The sequence below is a fragment of the Pagrus major genome, chromosome 15 (genome assembly GCF_040436345.1).
Source record: "Pagrus major chromosome 15, Pma_NU_1.0".
In the NCBI taxonomy this organism is placed as follows: Eukaryota; Metazoa; Chordata; class Actinopteri; order Spariformes; family Sparidae; genus Pagrus; species Pagrus major.
Genome location: NC_133229.1, coordinates 9,014,881 through 9,027,734, shown reverse-complemented (window position 1 = coordinate 9,027,734; position 12,854 = coordinate 9,014,881). Strand labels below are relative to the sequence as shown.

The 12,854-nt window shown below is 40.5% G+C and overlaps 1 protein-coding gene across 1 annotated transcript; it reads right to left on the bottom strand.

The window, feature by feature from the left end:
* Positions 1–5,996: 5,996 nt before the first annotated feature.
* On the bottom strand, positions 5,997–11,854 carry fam83b (family with sequence similarity 83 member B). The gene is made up of 4 exons (XM_073482646.1): positions 11,405–11,854; positions 10,125–10,289; positions 8,561–8,685; positions 5,997–8,016 (listed from the first exon to the last, which is right to left on the bottom strand). The coding sequence occupies exons 1-4, from the start codon at positions 11,852–11,854 to the stop codon at positions 5,997–5,999; spliced, it is 2,760 nt and encodes a 919-aa protein (XP_073338747.1).
* Positions 11,855–12,854: the final 1,000 nt, after the last annotated feature.

Below are 12,854 nucleotides of genomic sequence, written 5' to 3'. Positions count from 1 at the left end.
CAACTAAAATTCTGCCCATATCTTACAAATTTGAATGTCAGTGTAATAAGTAATTATAAGTTGAAAGTAATGTCATAAAACAACCCAGAAAGTTAATATATTTGATCTACATATGTGAAAAAATATATTTGTGTTGCGTGGGGGAAATACGCTTCATAGCCTTCATTTCAACAAACAAACTTCTAAATGGATTCTCAGGACACCATTAAACGTTGTTTACCTTTCAGCAGATATAAAAGGAGGCAGATGCTCTATCATTCATCCTTTTCGAAAATAATCTCCACCGGAAGACAAGCTGCCTGCTAAATTATCCAAAACTTATAGTGGTCAATAGGGAGACAATGAGCCTGTTGAGGGGCTGCAGAACCTCTTCCCCTTATTTTATGCAGGGACAACATCGTTTCACATCTATTCACCCCGGTGCCAACAGATGGAAGCAAGCTGCATTCCAATGAGGCACGCTGGAACGCAGACAGCATTGTTAAGCTCAGGGTCAGGAGGTAAAAGGTGTGCTTCAGGTTTATCCATAAAGTCACATTTTGTACTGAGCTCAAGATTGCAATCAAAGCCAGAGCATCTGTAGCGAACAGAGTACAGGAGGATGAGGAGGGAGAGGTTAGGAATATATGTCTAATGTATCTCTTCTTGCTCTAAGATTGAGAGACAGAGGTCGTAGAATTCAGGCTATATTTTAATATTTCGGGATAATGTAAAAGGGATCAGCTACTGTTCAGTCGTACAGTTGCACAAACCTGCTGCACTTGAAAATTCAGCCCCACAGCAATGTCTTGTACATAATATTGTCATATTTATCAATAACTACCTGGAGTATTTCTGTCACTCAGTCAGCACAGTGAGGGAACCTGTTCATTTACTGAAGCAAACACAATCTTGTCAGTCTGCATCAGATAACACAGCTGTAGACTTTCAAAATGCATGCAGTACATACACCAAAGTCCAATTTTGAATGAAGATGATACACCACTATTTATCATTATCCTGTGTGGATAGCAGATCCATTTTCAGGAAGCAGTGGTTCGGCTTTGGAAAAGATTGCGTTACGTATACGTGACATGAGTGAAATATGACTGATTTAAAGAATTTGTTCGGAAGAAAATCACTTTGGGCTCCATGGATCCCATGTTGTACAAAATTGTTAAAAAGATACAAAGGTACAGTATGTCTTTAAATGAAGTATACAGTATACCAGTAACATGCGTAAATGAGTAAATGTAATTCTGTATTTAGCAGTAATATATAAAGAAGAGGTCATTCAATGGATTACTATCTGGGCATCATTTCTGCAGAGACTCTGTCACATGAAGGAGCAGCACAGTGACCCTTAAGAGACTGACTTGTGTCTCGCATACATGGACATCTGCCCTGATGCGATCCTCCATGAACCTCGCCTGAAGCCTGGCACTGGGCACTTTTGGAGTAGGTGATAACAGACAGTGTGACTGCAGCAGGTAGGCAGGTAGCTGCTGCTGTGCAGTGTAACTGTTGCTATAATGTATTTCCTCCTGTGAATACTATTGTGACTGAAAATGTCAGAGCAAAATGCCAAATTAATATTGATTAAAAATTTGTGAGCTCAGAACTTGAACACAGTGCTTCTTTTGGTGTGGTGTAACTTGTGGTGTAATTACTTGTTTTGAGTGTGTCGGCCCCAGCACAAGGAGTGAATGACAGGACTGTTGGGTTCAGGTCAAATGAAATGGAAACACAAATTGATGCTTAGTGACCGTTACTGAAAGCAGAAAATAGATCTAGATGTTTTTTCTGTGCTGCAAGTGCATTAATTTGCAAGAAGAAAATAGACTAAAGTTATATTTCTGATAAAGCATAGGGGATAGATGGCACAGACAGAATAGGAAAGGATGAGATGAGATTTAATGACGGCCTACTTTATTCATTCCCAAAGGATACACACACAAATCAGATATATTATAGACATGGATGAAGAATACAAAAACTATGTTCTGTATAAAAAGGCGTACAGGTGCTATCCATCATAATAACTTAGGATATAAAAGATTGCAGGTGACCTGCAGCTGAGCGTGTAACAGAATGTGCTCAGCGGAAAATGACATTTGTCTTTTCTTTTTTGTTTTTGTCAGAGATTGACCAGGATGTTGCAATGATATGTTTTACCCAATCATGCGAAAGACATGAAGATAAAAACCTTAGAATTGCCCTTAGATTAGGTCCATTATTTTTTATTCTAAAGGATGGACACCTTAACCCTTCTATAAAAAGGAGTTTCAGGTGTCTTTGCTCTTAAGAAATAAGAAAAATAGGTCTAGCCTCAGTGAGTCTTGTGACAAAATGACTGACCAATGAATATTTATGTTGGATCTGATATTGGTATTTATGCCTCTTTATTTCATGCTCAGTTTCACATTCCTGTGAATATGTGGGTGTTTACACAATAATAGAGTGCAAGCCTGACAAGTGATAGACAGGGACAGTGTTTAATATTGCAGAGCGGAGGGGGATGTGTTGAAGTGTCTTTGTTTATGGTGGTTATGGCCTGAGGGAAGAAGGAATGAAGGTGATGAGTGGTGTCTCAGGGCAGTGAGACTTTAGAAAAAGAGATGACCTGGGTGGGGGAAGTCAGCCATGTTTTTTCTTGCTCTCTCTTTGTCATTCTGGAGGAGTACAAGTGTGTGAAAGAGAGGAATGGGCAGACAACATCGAGCTCTGAACATTGCGCAAATAGCCGGAGCCTCCACTTAAAGAGCAATGTTGCAGAGCCAAACAACACCGTGATTGAGGATGTGATGATGGATTCCATGATTGCGGTGTTGAACCTGAGCAGTACAGTCTGTAACAGCCCGAACTTTTCCGGCTGTCTTAGGAAGTACACACGCTGCTGGACTTTCTTGATGATAAATGGCATGTTGCTGTCCCATTTCAGATTCTGCTGGATGACAGTTCCCAGTAGTTCCTCTGGGTATGAGACCATCCACAGGGCTGTCTGTACACATACTCATTACTGATGTGAAAACGGAGCATTCTTGCTTTAAGAGATGCTGAACAGCTGTCTTTAACCACATGGAGGGGAAACTAATTACAAGCAAACTGATACACTTTAATCACTGTAATTTTCAGAGCAATTTAAGTCTGCCTAGTGTGATCAAATACAGATGGCAGGTATTGAATGTTTGAATATTTGTTTCGTGTAATTTGGCTTCAAAGTGAGTTAAAGTTCATTTATAAATGCAGAACCTGGACACAGCAAGCAACACTTTCAGGATTCAGTGTAACCTTAGTAACTGTACACATGACATGCTCTTTGTTTCATTATACTGTTCTTTTGCTTATTGAGCTATAAAACATATATTTAAGTAGGAATGATTACACAGCATTTTCTGGACTTGCAGAATTGTCTCTTGTCTGAATCAAATCATTATTTCATTATCATTTATAGCCCTTTAACTATTATTTTATTTGTATATTTACATGTGTAACATTTAAGCTCTGATTCATGGTAAACTTGCATTTCTTTAACCCTTTTCCAGTCTACTGACCACTCTAAGGGCTTTACAACACTTACGACATTTACCTATTAACACACACATTTATACACTGATGGCAGAGGCTGTCATCCAAGGTGGCGACCTGCTCATCAGGAGCAATTTGGGGTTCAGTATTTGGCAGAGGGATACCGCAACCTGCAGGGAATTGAACCAGCGACCTTCGAATTACTGGACGCTCCACCTGCTGAGCCACAGACGCCCCAAAACAATTTAAAGGCAATTATAGGAACATAAACAAGAACATGTTGTAGCCCGCTTATTGCCCACAGCCCAGAGGGACTGGAAAATGCTACTAAATCAAGAAAAACATGATGTGGCACAAAATACTTTAGCCACGGTTTCCATCTTGGCTCAGTTCACAGTGAGCAGAACCTTATGTAAATTGACATTTTTATGTAAATCTTTCTGGTTTGTTTTTGACAGATTATAATGACATCTATGCTTGGCTATGTGTTCTGTCTGTAGTCTTCATTTAAATTGTTTATGCTGCCGAGGGCTGTGCTACATATCAGTATTAATTCATTATCACGATAGCGATTGCTCTCTTATCTCTTATCTTTTCCTGGTTTTAAAGGCTGCACTACTGTTTTTTTTACTGAACTTACCAGACTGTTCTAATTGTTGTAATACTTGACTTTACTCAGTTAGTAGTTCTATCCACTTTACTAATTATTTATTTATCAAAAATCCCATTGTGTTAATATCTTGTAAAGTATAAATAGTCACCCCTATAAGTGCCACAATTAATTAAAATATTGTCTAAATCACAATATGGCCAAATGCAATATCCAAATTGGAGCAATGTGTCACAACATACCATTATAAATGATAATATACCAAACGAACCTACAGATCATATTCTCCAGAAGTAAGAGGATCAGGGTTGTTTGGTACAGACAGACAGAAAAATGACATCATAATTTGAATATATTTGTCAGTGCAAATTATACGGCAAAATGGCCATTTCCACCTAAATCATGACTCATTGAAATACTGCATCACAGGCACAACAATTGGAAGCCATATAGGTTTGAATCAGCTAAAAGCCTCTGAAGATTAATCCTTGTGCCATTACTACTGAAAGTGGAGTGCAGCAAATTGCTCCCAAATTTGCTACAACTTTGCTATTAGTCACTTCCATTTTTTAGAATTCTTCTAAGCTTCGGCTGAACTTCACTAGAAAGTAGGTATCTACATGGTTCATCGGTAGATGGATGTCATATAGAAACACATTCTCATTTATCATCTAAAAGCACACCACAAGTGGATGTCCTGTGTTTAAAAATATCCAATAATATTGAATTTTCCCTAAGATGTACTGTTCATAGGCTAAAGAAACCCTCGGATGGACGCATCCTTATCGCTGGAATAAAGTTTGGCAATTAATGTTTCTGCAAACCACAGATACGTCGAAACTTTACATGTCTTTATGTTGCACTTCTATGTTTCTTTAGGTTCAATTTCCAGTTTTATCTTGTGACAATGCTGTGCTTACGCTCTGCTTAGGTTTGGGTACAAAAAACAGTTGGTTAGGGTTAAGAAACAATCACATTTTGGCTTAAAATACCTGTCCACAAACTAAGCTGGAGATGTCCCAACTTCCCGTCAAAAACGTCAGGAATATCCAGTGGTTTCACACTTACAAATCTTAAAACAAAGTCTTGGTCTGCGGTCACAGGCTTGGCAATATAAAAGTCAGGTCACAAACGTGAACATGACACGACATGTTCTGGATGCATTATGACATGACATCATGTGATGGGTGAAGCCGTTTGCGGAGGAAAGTCACAACTGTATGTTTTCAAATACAGTCACACAGTTTATGAAAGATTGACATTAATCAAAGACGTGTTCTTAGTTTCTGCTGAAATTGAAAATGGCACAAAAATTTATTATGGAGACACAACATTTATTTACAAAACTATTGCAACCCCCACAGCGTTCATAAATCTTCTGTCTGAAACATAAATAAGACGTGTTGACGTATTGGTATGTGTTTCATCATGTTGAGTGGTTGTTCACCTCAACTTGCCAACAACATTGAGGCTTTCAGGGAATATACTAACAACAAAACTTGGCATGTGCAAACACCTACAGCCCACAGCAATACACGATATACATCTCTGACATTTTGCAAACACAACCTAGCGCAACTGCAGCATTTGTTGACAGCGTTTGGATTTATTGCTTCAGGATGACGCCCCTGGATGACAGACACAAAGGCAGCTTGAAAGTAGGTATTTAAAAAATCTGTCAATGAATTTTCTGCTGCTTGTATTCATATAAAATATATCTCCTTTTAGTGGTGTTCATCAGTGCTTTAGTACACGATAAAATAAGCTGAAGTAGAAATGTAAACAGTGTTTGCAAAAACAAACTCAACACAAATAAAGACCAACTATACAAATATAAACATTCCCTGTCAAATGTGCACCAGTACTAAGTGACTAGCATCTACTTGGTCTTGGTTATGAGTTTTTCCACCCTATGAAAGAATTTCTCCAGCTTATTTTCATGATGTCCTCGTGCAGCCCGGGTGAGGTTGTGTTCAATAGATGCCTCACCTTTGGGAAGGCCTGTGGTTTTCTCCTGAGAGTGTGCGGATCCAAAGCTAGGGTGTATGGACTGTTTCTTTTCACTCGAGTACAAATGCTCAAATCTGCTGTAAATGCGTTTGTCGCCACCTCGATCTTTGCTCCGGCTTGCCACTTCGATGCCGGGCCTCGGGCTTTGGTCAAGTACGCTGGGTTTCACAACGTTTCTCTGCGGAAGAGTTTGGTGCTCCTCCATTCCGAATCGAGGTTTTGAGGATTGTAAGTAGTGGTCATCTATCCGGTTCCTCTGGCGTTCTGAGGAAGACCTGGCAGTGATGGTTGTTCTTTGGCGATGTTTTCCTCGTCCGTCTGATGTCCTCTCCTCATCCTCAGCTGTTAGGGTGTCTGTACTGGTGCTTGACTTAATACTTGATGCTTCCATGGCACCAACTGAATCCTCTTTTTTCTCTGGTATGTTCAATAAGGATTTGATTTTCTTTGTACTCTTCTTTAGAAAATGCTGAGAGCCTGTGTGATTTGATTTAGCTGTCGGATCTTTGTTATTCCCAACCAGGGCTGCTGCAGACGCAGTCCTGGTTGGTGGCTCCTGCCACATGGGACTACTCGGGCTCTTTGTGCCTGTGATGCTCTTGACATCATAATGAGAGACGGACCTCTGATCTTCGTTCAGATTTGTCCCGAATCCTCCATTCTGTGCATTGATCCCTGCTGTGCTTCTGTTTACTTGCATCCTTGCAAACGCTCCATACATGTGACCTGGCGAGTCATGTGCGTACTCTGTGTTTGATCTCGGATCTGCCACGCTGTGCCTTTTCTGCCAGCTATCTGTCAGGATGTCAGGGTTTGGCATCATGTGTCCACCTTGAGGTCTGCCCAGGCTAGTGTACATAGCTTGGTAAGAGTTTCTACCTGGACCATAGCTTGTGTTATTCTGACCATCATCCAAAAGCTGCAGACTTTTCCTCTTTAACATGAACTCTTCGTTACTCATTCTGTTTTCAGCTGATGCGGTCGGACTCCACTGCATGGATGAGTAGTGCAAAGGTGTGTTCGGTGCTCCTGAGGAGTTGAGACCAGTGGAGGAGTAGTTTATGTGTCTGTTGGGCTCCATTTGCTCTGGGATGGTGGACCTGAGAACAAGGGAAGACCTCATTCTTCCCTGCATGAAGGTGCTAGCTTTGTCCAGTGGGTCAAACTGGTCTAAATAGTCACAAGAGTCTCCGAATGGGACGTCAGGTTTGTTGAGGTAGGACTCAATCCTCATTGTGCGCATGTATGACTTAGAGGTATTCTCCAGTGTTGGCATGTTCTGCTGCATGGACAGAACCTGTTTGTCATTGCCATTGTATGTCTGATGTATGTTCTGACCTCTGTTTATCTGGGCCATTTGGAAGTAATTGTCCCTGGGGTAGTTGTTTGGTGCATTCCCTGTTTCCTTAGAGATATTCCAGTTGCTCGCTCTGGGCCTGATGTTCTGTGGCAGACATCCATCTTGTCTCTCTCCAGCATAGCTGTGCCTTTTCAAGTAGTTCATCACCTCTGTAGACTGAAACTGGGGGGACATCTGGTTGTGAACACCGATCCCATTCTCTATCCAGGGCCCAAGCTTGTGAGGGTCCTCCTCAAAGAGCCTCTCCTCAGGGTCTCTCCCGCTCAGTCTCCTCTCACAAGTCTTCCTGTAGACTGTGTCCAGAGTATGCCTTAACTGGTCACTGCGCTCAATTTTTGGTGCAGAGTTTGGTAAAAGCTGTTGTCCGTTTGGCCCGTTGCGTTGGAACAAACCCTCCGGGGGGCATAGTTCAGCTGGCACACTCGACCTGGCGAAGAGTGTTCGAAACTCCTCGTCGTAGCACTTCACCAGATGTCCTTTGATGACCTGCACCATGCTCAGATGGATCTTCTCATATGACCAAGTGAAGCTGCAAAAAAACACAGAAATAAATATTAATTTAATGTGGAGAAAACAGACTAATGTGTGATACAACACTCTTAAAAACATTATTACATTATTATTACATTATACAATAAATAATTTCTATTATTCTGTAAGTAACCATGTTTTGAATAAAGCTTTTGTAATCTAATTCAGGTATTTTTGTTTCTGCTCCACACATTAGTGCCAGAAGTTTGTTTTGTCTTCTCACTCTTAAAAGTATTTAGGGTTAAAGTTTACTTGTTATCCAGCGGTGACAAAGAACTACAGACACAAAGCAAAAACATCAAAATGATTTAAAGGTTTTTGTAAAGAGCTGTTTTGCGTTTACATTTCTATAGCTGTCACATTTTCTAAAAACCTGCTTTTCACATTCATAAACACAATTTAGCCACAAACTGCTTCTAAGGGCATCAATAAGAAATAATTACAGCAATTCTGAGGAGAGTGACAGTGGTGCTTTGCTTTGTGATTGTATTTGGTTTGCACCTCAGTGGTCACAGCTCCTCTTGTACTGCAGTTTTATTTACCTGTATGAGCCATAGATTGCTGTGTGGCAGTCGACTAAGAGGAACTTCTGCTCCATTGCTCCATGAAATTTAGCTCCTGATCGGCAGAGGTAACTCTGACCCTTCACAGTGCGCACCCTCATGTTCTGTGGTCAGAGCAGTGAAAGGGAAATGTCACAAAAGATGTGTCACTGTTAAATCTTACAGCAGAAGATGATACGCATGTCAATCATAAAACATCAGAGGACAGATGTACTGCACAGATATACATCATCCTGAATGATTTAATTGTGTTGAGTCCCAGAGTTGTTGTTTTTGTTGTAGTTGCTGCTGCTACTGACAGTAATAGGAATTTAAAGGGAGTGTTTTTATCTTTAGCATCTGCCAGATTCATAATTATGACTCCACCTACAAAACAGGAGAAACCAGGTTATGAAATAAGTTCTCATAGAGTGCATGTTAAAAAGACTGTACCCAGCATTTGTATGCATGATGGGAATCCCAAGTCCTTTTAATGACCCAGATCATTTGACTCAGCTCAGCAATAACAGCAGGCTCTCTCAGCTACTAAACTGCGCTTCATGTGGTACCACTGCTGGTTTTTATAATTTAGCCAAATCTAACATTGTTTCATTGATCTACGCACATGTATCACTTAAATTTTTCAATGTAAACATTTTATTATGATTGGTATAAAAACTTTAAGGAGTTGACTCCACAGCACTAGTTTGTATGTATGTAAAACAAGGGGTTATGTCAAAATTACGGTTGTCTTCTCTTGAGCCGAAAAATTGAAAAAATTAGGAGCAGGAGTGGTAGGGTGAAGTGTTAGGGCTAAATGGCCCAACAAATGAAGGTTTTTCAGAGGCAAACCAAGGGCCAGAGAACGAGCATAAAACAATCGCTACTAGTTTGCTGATGTCTCGGTAGCTAACCAGCTAGCTCATTTTACATTGTTATTGCTGATTTGTGCATGACAGTCCCACATTTTGATGTACTTCAATGTTGCATTTCCCCCATTTGATGGCATATAACGCCCAAAATTTAGTGCAGCTATGTAGCCTACAAAGCCCTGCTAGTAGCCAGGTGATGAAGCAGTGTTCTTTTCTATTTGATGACTTGACTGATAGCTTGAAATTGTGAATGAATTGCGAGTGTCCATGCTTTTCTGTCTCCATCAGATAAATGGCAGATGGCTTTTCCACAGTAACGGAAGAGAAATCAGAGGGCACTCCGAATCGTCATTAAATATGAAGCTACAACTGGTTAGCTTAGTCTGGCTGTGTCCAAAGTGCATGTAACCACCTCTTAAGTTCACTAATGGGCATGTTTTATATTGTCTGTTTAATTTTGTTAGTTGTGGTTTTAGGGGGAGTTATGTGTTGAAGCTTGAAGTGTGTTAGTAGGTAGGTTTAGTGAGCTTGGACAGAGCCTCCCTGTGTCATGGCTGAAGCTTCATATTTGGTGTACAGTCATTAGAATCTTCTCAACTCAAAGCAACAAAGTAAATAAGTGCATTTCCTCAAGGTCAAACATTTTTCAAGTTGTGGCTGCAACAACAACAAAAACCAAATCACATACTTACTCTGAGTTGCTGAATTTTTACATCTTGATTTTCAGCCATTGCGAGGAAACATTTTAGATGGAACTCATCCAAAAGCACGTAGACAGGGACTCCTCGTATAGAGGCGTCGACAACTTCTTTGAAAATATCCACATCAGTGAACTTGTCCATCACAATGGCAACGACCTGCAACGATGAGGTGAATAAATCAAGATCAGTTCAACGTGACAAAGGCCAGAGCGGGTATGTTGCATGCTGTCAACGGCCTATTTAAGAGCACAGTCACTGTCATCATTTATAAACATGAATCATGTTGTTCTGACAGCTAGAAACGAACCTCAGGGTGATGGAAATAACAACAAAAAGTTTCAGACAGGGAAAGTAACCGATATGATTTTCACTGAGATCAATACAGAGAAGAAAAGGAGAAATCTGGGACGAATGCATTTCTGTCACTCCTCGAACACTTTTCAGTATTTGTGGCTTTTCTCTCTGTTAATCAATTCGCTTTAGGCTCAGTGATGGATAATGAACGTTCACCAAGATGAAGACAATATGAAATCTTATGAAGCATCAAAATTATACTGCGTTTCAGTAGCATTAAATGAGCTCTTAATGATCTCATTTCCAACTATATTTGCATGTTGTTAAGACGAATTCCTTCCCCTCCTCTGTCTGGTGTGGGAGGTTTAAGACGTCTGCGTCTCAGACGAATGTTTACAAGTGTTAGTCAGTCTTAATCATGTATGAAACGTCCAAGAAATGTGTTCATCTAAGTGAGTTATTCAACATTCCAGCTGTTGTGTCCCATGACATTTTACTCTGCATTTAATTTTAATTGCACAGGTTGTAATCACAGGGTGGAGACGAGGGTTTCATTAACTCTTTGTGAGCTTTAAAAAGAGTTTGCTTTTGTTTTTTTCCCCCAGTGTGCTTTTGTTTAATTAAAAGCCTGTACAGCAGTAACAAGGAAATAGAATACAAATTGTCTACTAACCACAATTTTGAGCCACAAAACTAGTTCATGATTCATCATGACTCAATTGATGAACTAAATGAGGCATTATGGGAATGATATGGCCTTATAATGGTGTGATAACTGTGTGCGGTTCACAGGTTGCAAAACCAGATTTGACCTTAACAACCCCCAACAGACACTCCCTCTGGAACTACCTTGAGGGGGAAAACTTCTAGCGACATACTTCAGAAGAGCATAAATTAAGCTCAATGGGGAAACGTCTGAGCCAATTTGCTGCTTCGACACAAAACTTTATTTGACTGACAGCGGCAGTTTAAATTACCTGTCTTGCCTCCTGAATATTCTTCCGCACCACCTCCTTGATGGTGGGGCTGTTTTGTCTTGCAGGATGAAAGAGCAGATCTATATTTGTCTGCAGTCGATCATGCAAGCCCTCTGGCCACCCCAAGTCCAAATCTGGCGTCTCCACATCCGAGTGGACGGGCCAGTACGTCCCTGAGGATGACTGGGTGTCCGCTGAACCGTTGACTTCCTCCAAATTTGTTTGAGGTGGGAGCTGCTCTGCATTTTTAGTGATGAAGAGAAGCTCTTCCTCTGAGAGGAAGCTCCCTAAACGTTCTGCCTTTAGGAACTCCTGGTAACTGTCTCTGCCGCCTTTCACCAGGCAATCGATGGCCAGACGATAGGGCTCCCTGTAGTGGGGTTGGATGTAATCCTCTGATTTAAACTCTCCCCTCATGGACGACAACAGAGAAAACTCTGGGGACTCCATCTCTGTTTCAGCTGTACCTGTTGCAGATAAAAACGGTCGACATGATATAAGAGGATCAGCGAAACAAACACAAGTGGGTGGAAAATGCTGTAAGACTGGCTCTGGTGTTAAGCCTAATGAAGCACTTGTAGTACATGGAAAGGTCATGTTGTTAAACTACAAAAGGGAACAAGTAATCGAGCTATGACACAACATGTGGGAAGGTTGTTGTTTTCCACTGTGTAACATAGCCAACAATATGTGAACATCAAGAAGCAGTTAACACACCAAAAGATATTATTAAAAAGATATTAAAATACAGCCTTACTTCAAGGTTTTATGGTATGAAGTTTGTGATGAACAAGCTCCTGAGAAATAAAACCGGATCTACATGCTGATTAATGAACAGCTAACAAGCGGTTGCTGAGTAACACTGAATCACAGACTTTACAGTAGATAAGGAAAATTTAGATGAGAGCAGGCTGAAAAAAACTTCCTTCTTCAGATGTCTGTGACTTTACATTTATCTTTTAACGTCATATTGATAACATCTATATGTTGAAAAAAACAATAATACATCTATAGAGCTTGAAGAAAGGTGCAGACGTTCCTTTAAAACATGATTACGATTGTGAATCAATAATCTTAAAACGTTTGTCAGCTCCAGAATGATTGTTTTGTTAATGTTTGTGTAGGAATTTTGACGACTGGCTCAGATTCTAAAAAGGTTTGTCAGCCAGCAGTATAACGCTGTTGTCATCACGTGGTATCGGTGTTTCATCAGCACCTAGAGTCTTGGTTAAGCTAGTTACCGTTGGCAATGTTATTGTTCGCTAACTAGTGTTAGCAATTTGTTAGCCAGTGTTAGCAACAAACTGGCAACAGTTTGAGGGGGCAGATGATTCGAACAACAGCTGTGTTATGACGTGAACACAGAGGACGGGGGAGGTGGAATGTCACATTTAGTGTCTGATTGTTATCAGTAACAACTTAAACGTACTGTGCTTAACTCTGGAATCAA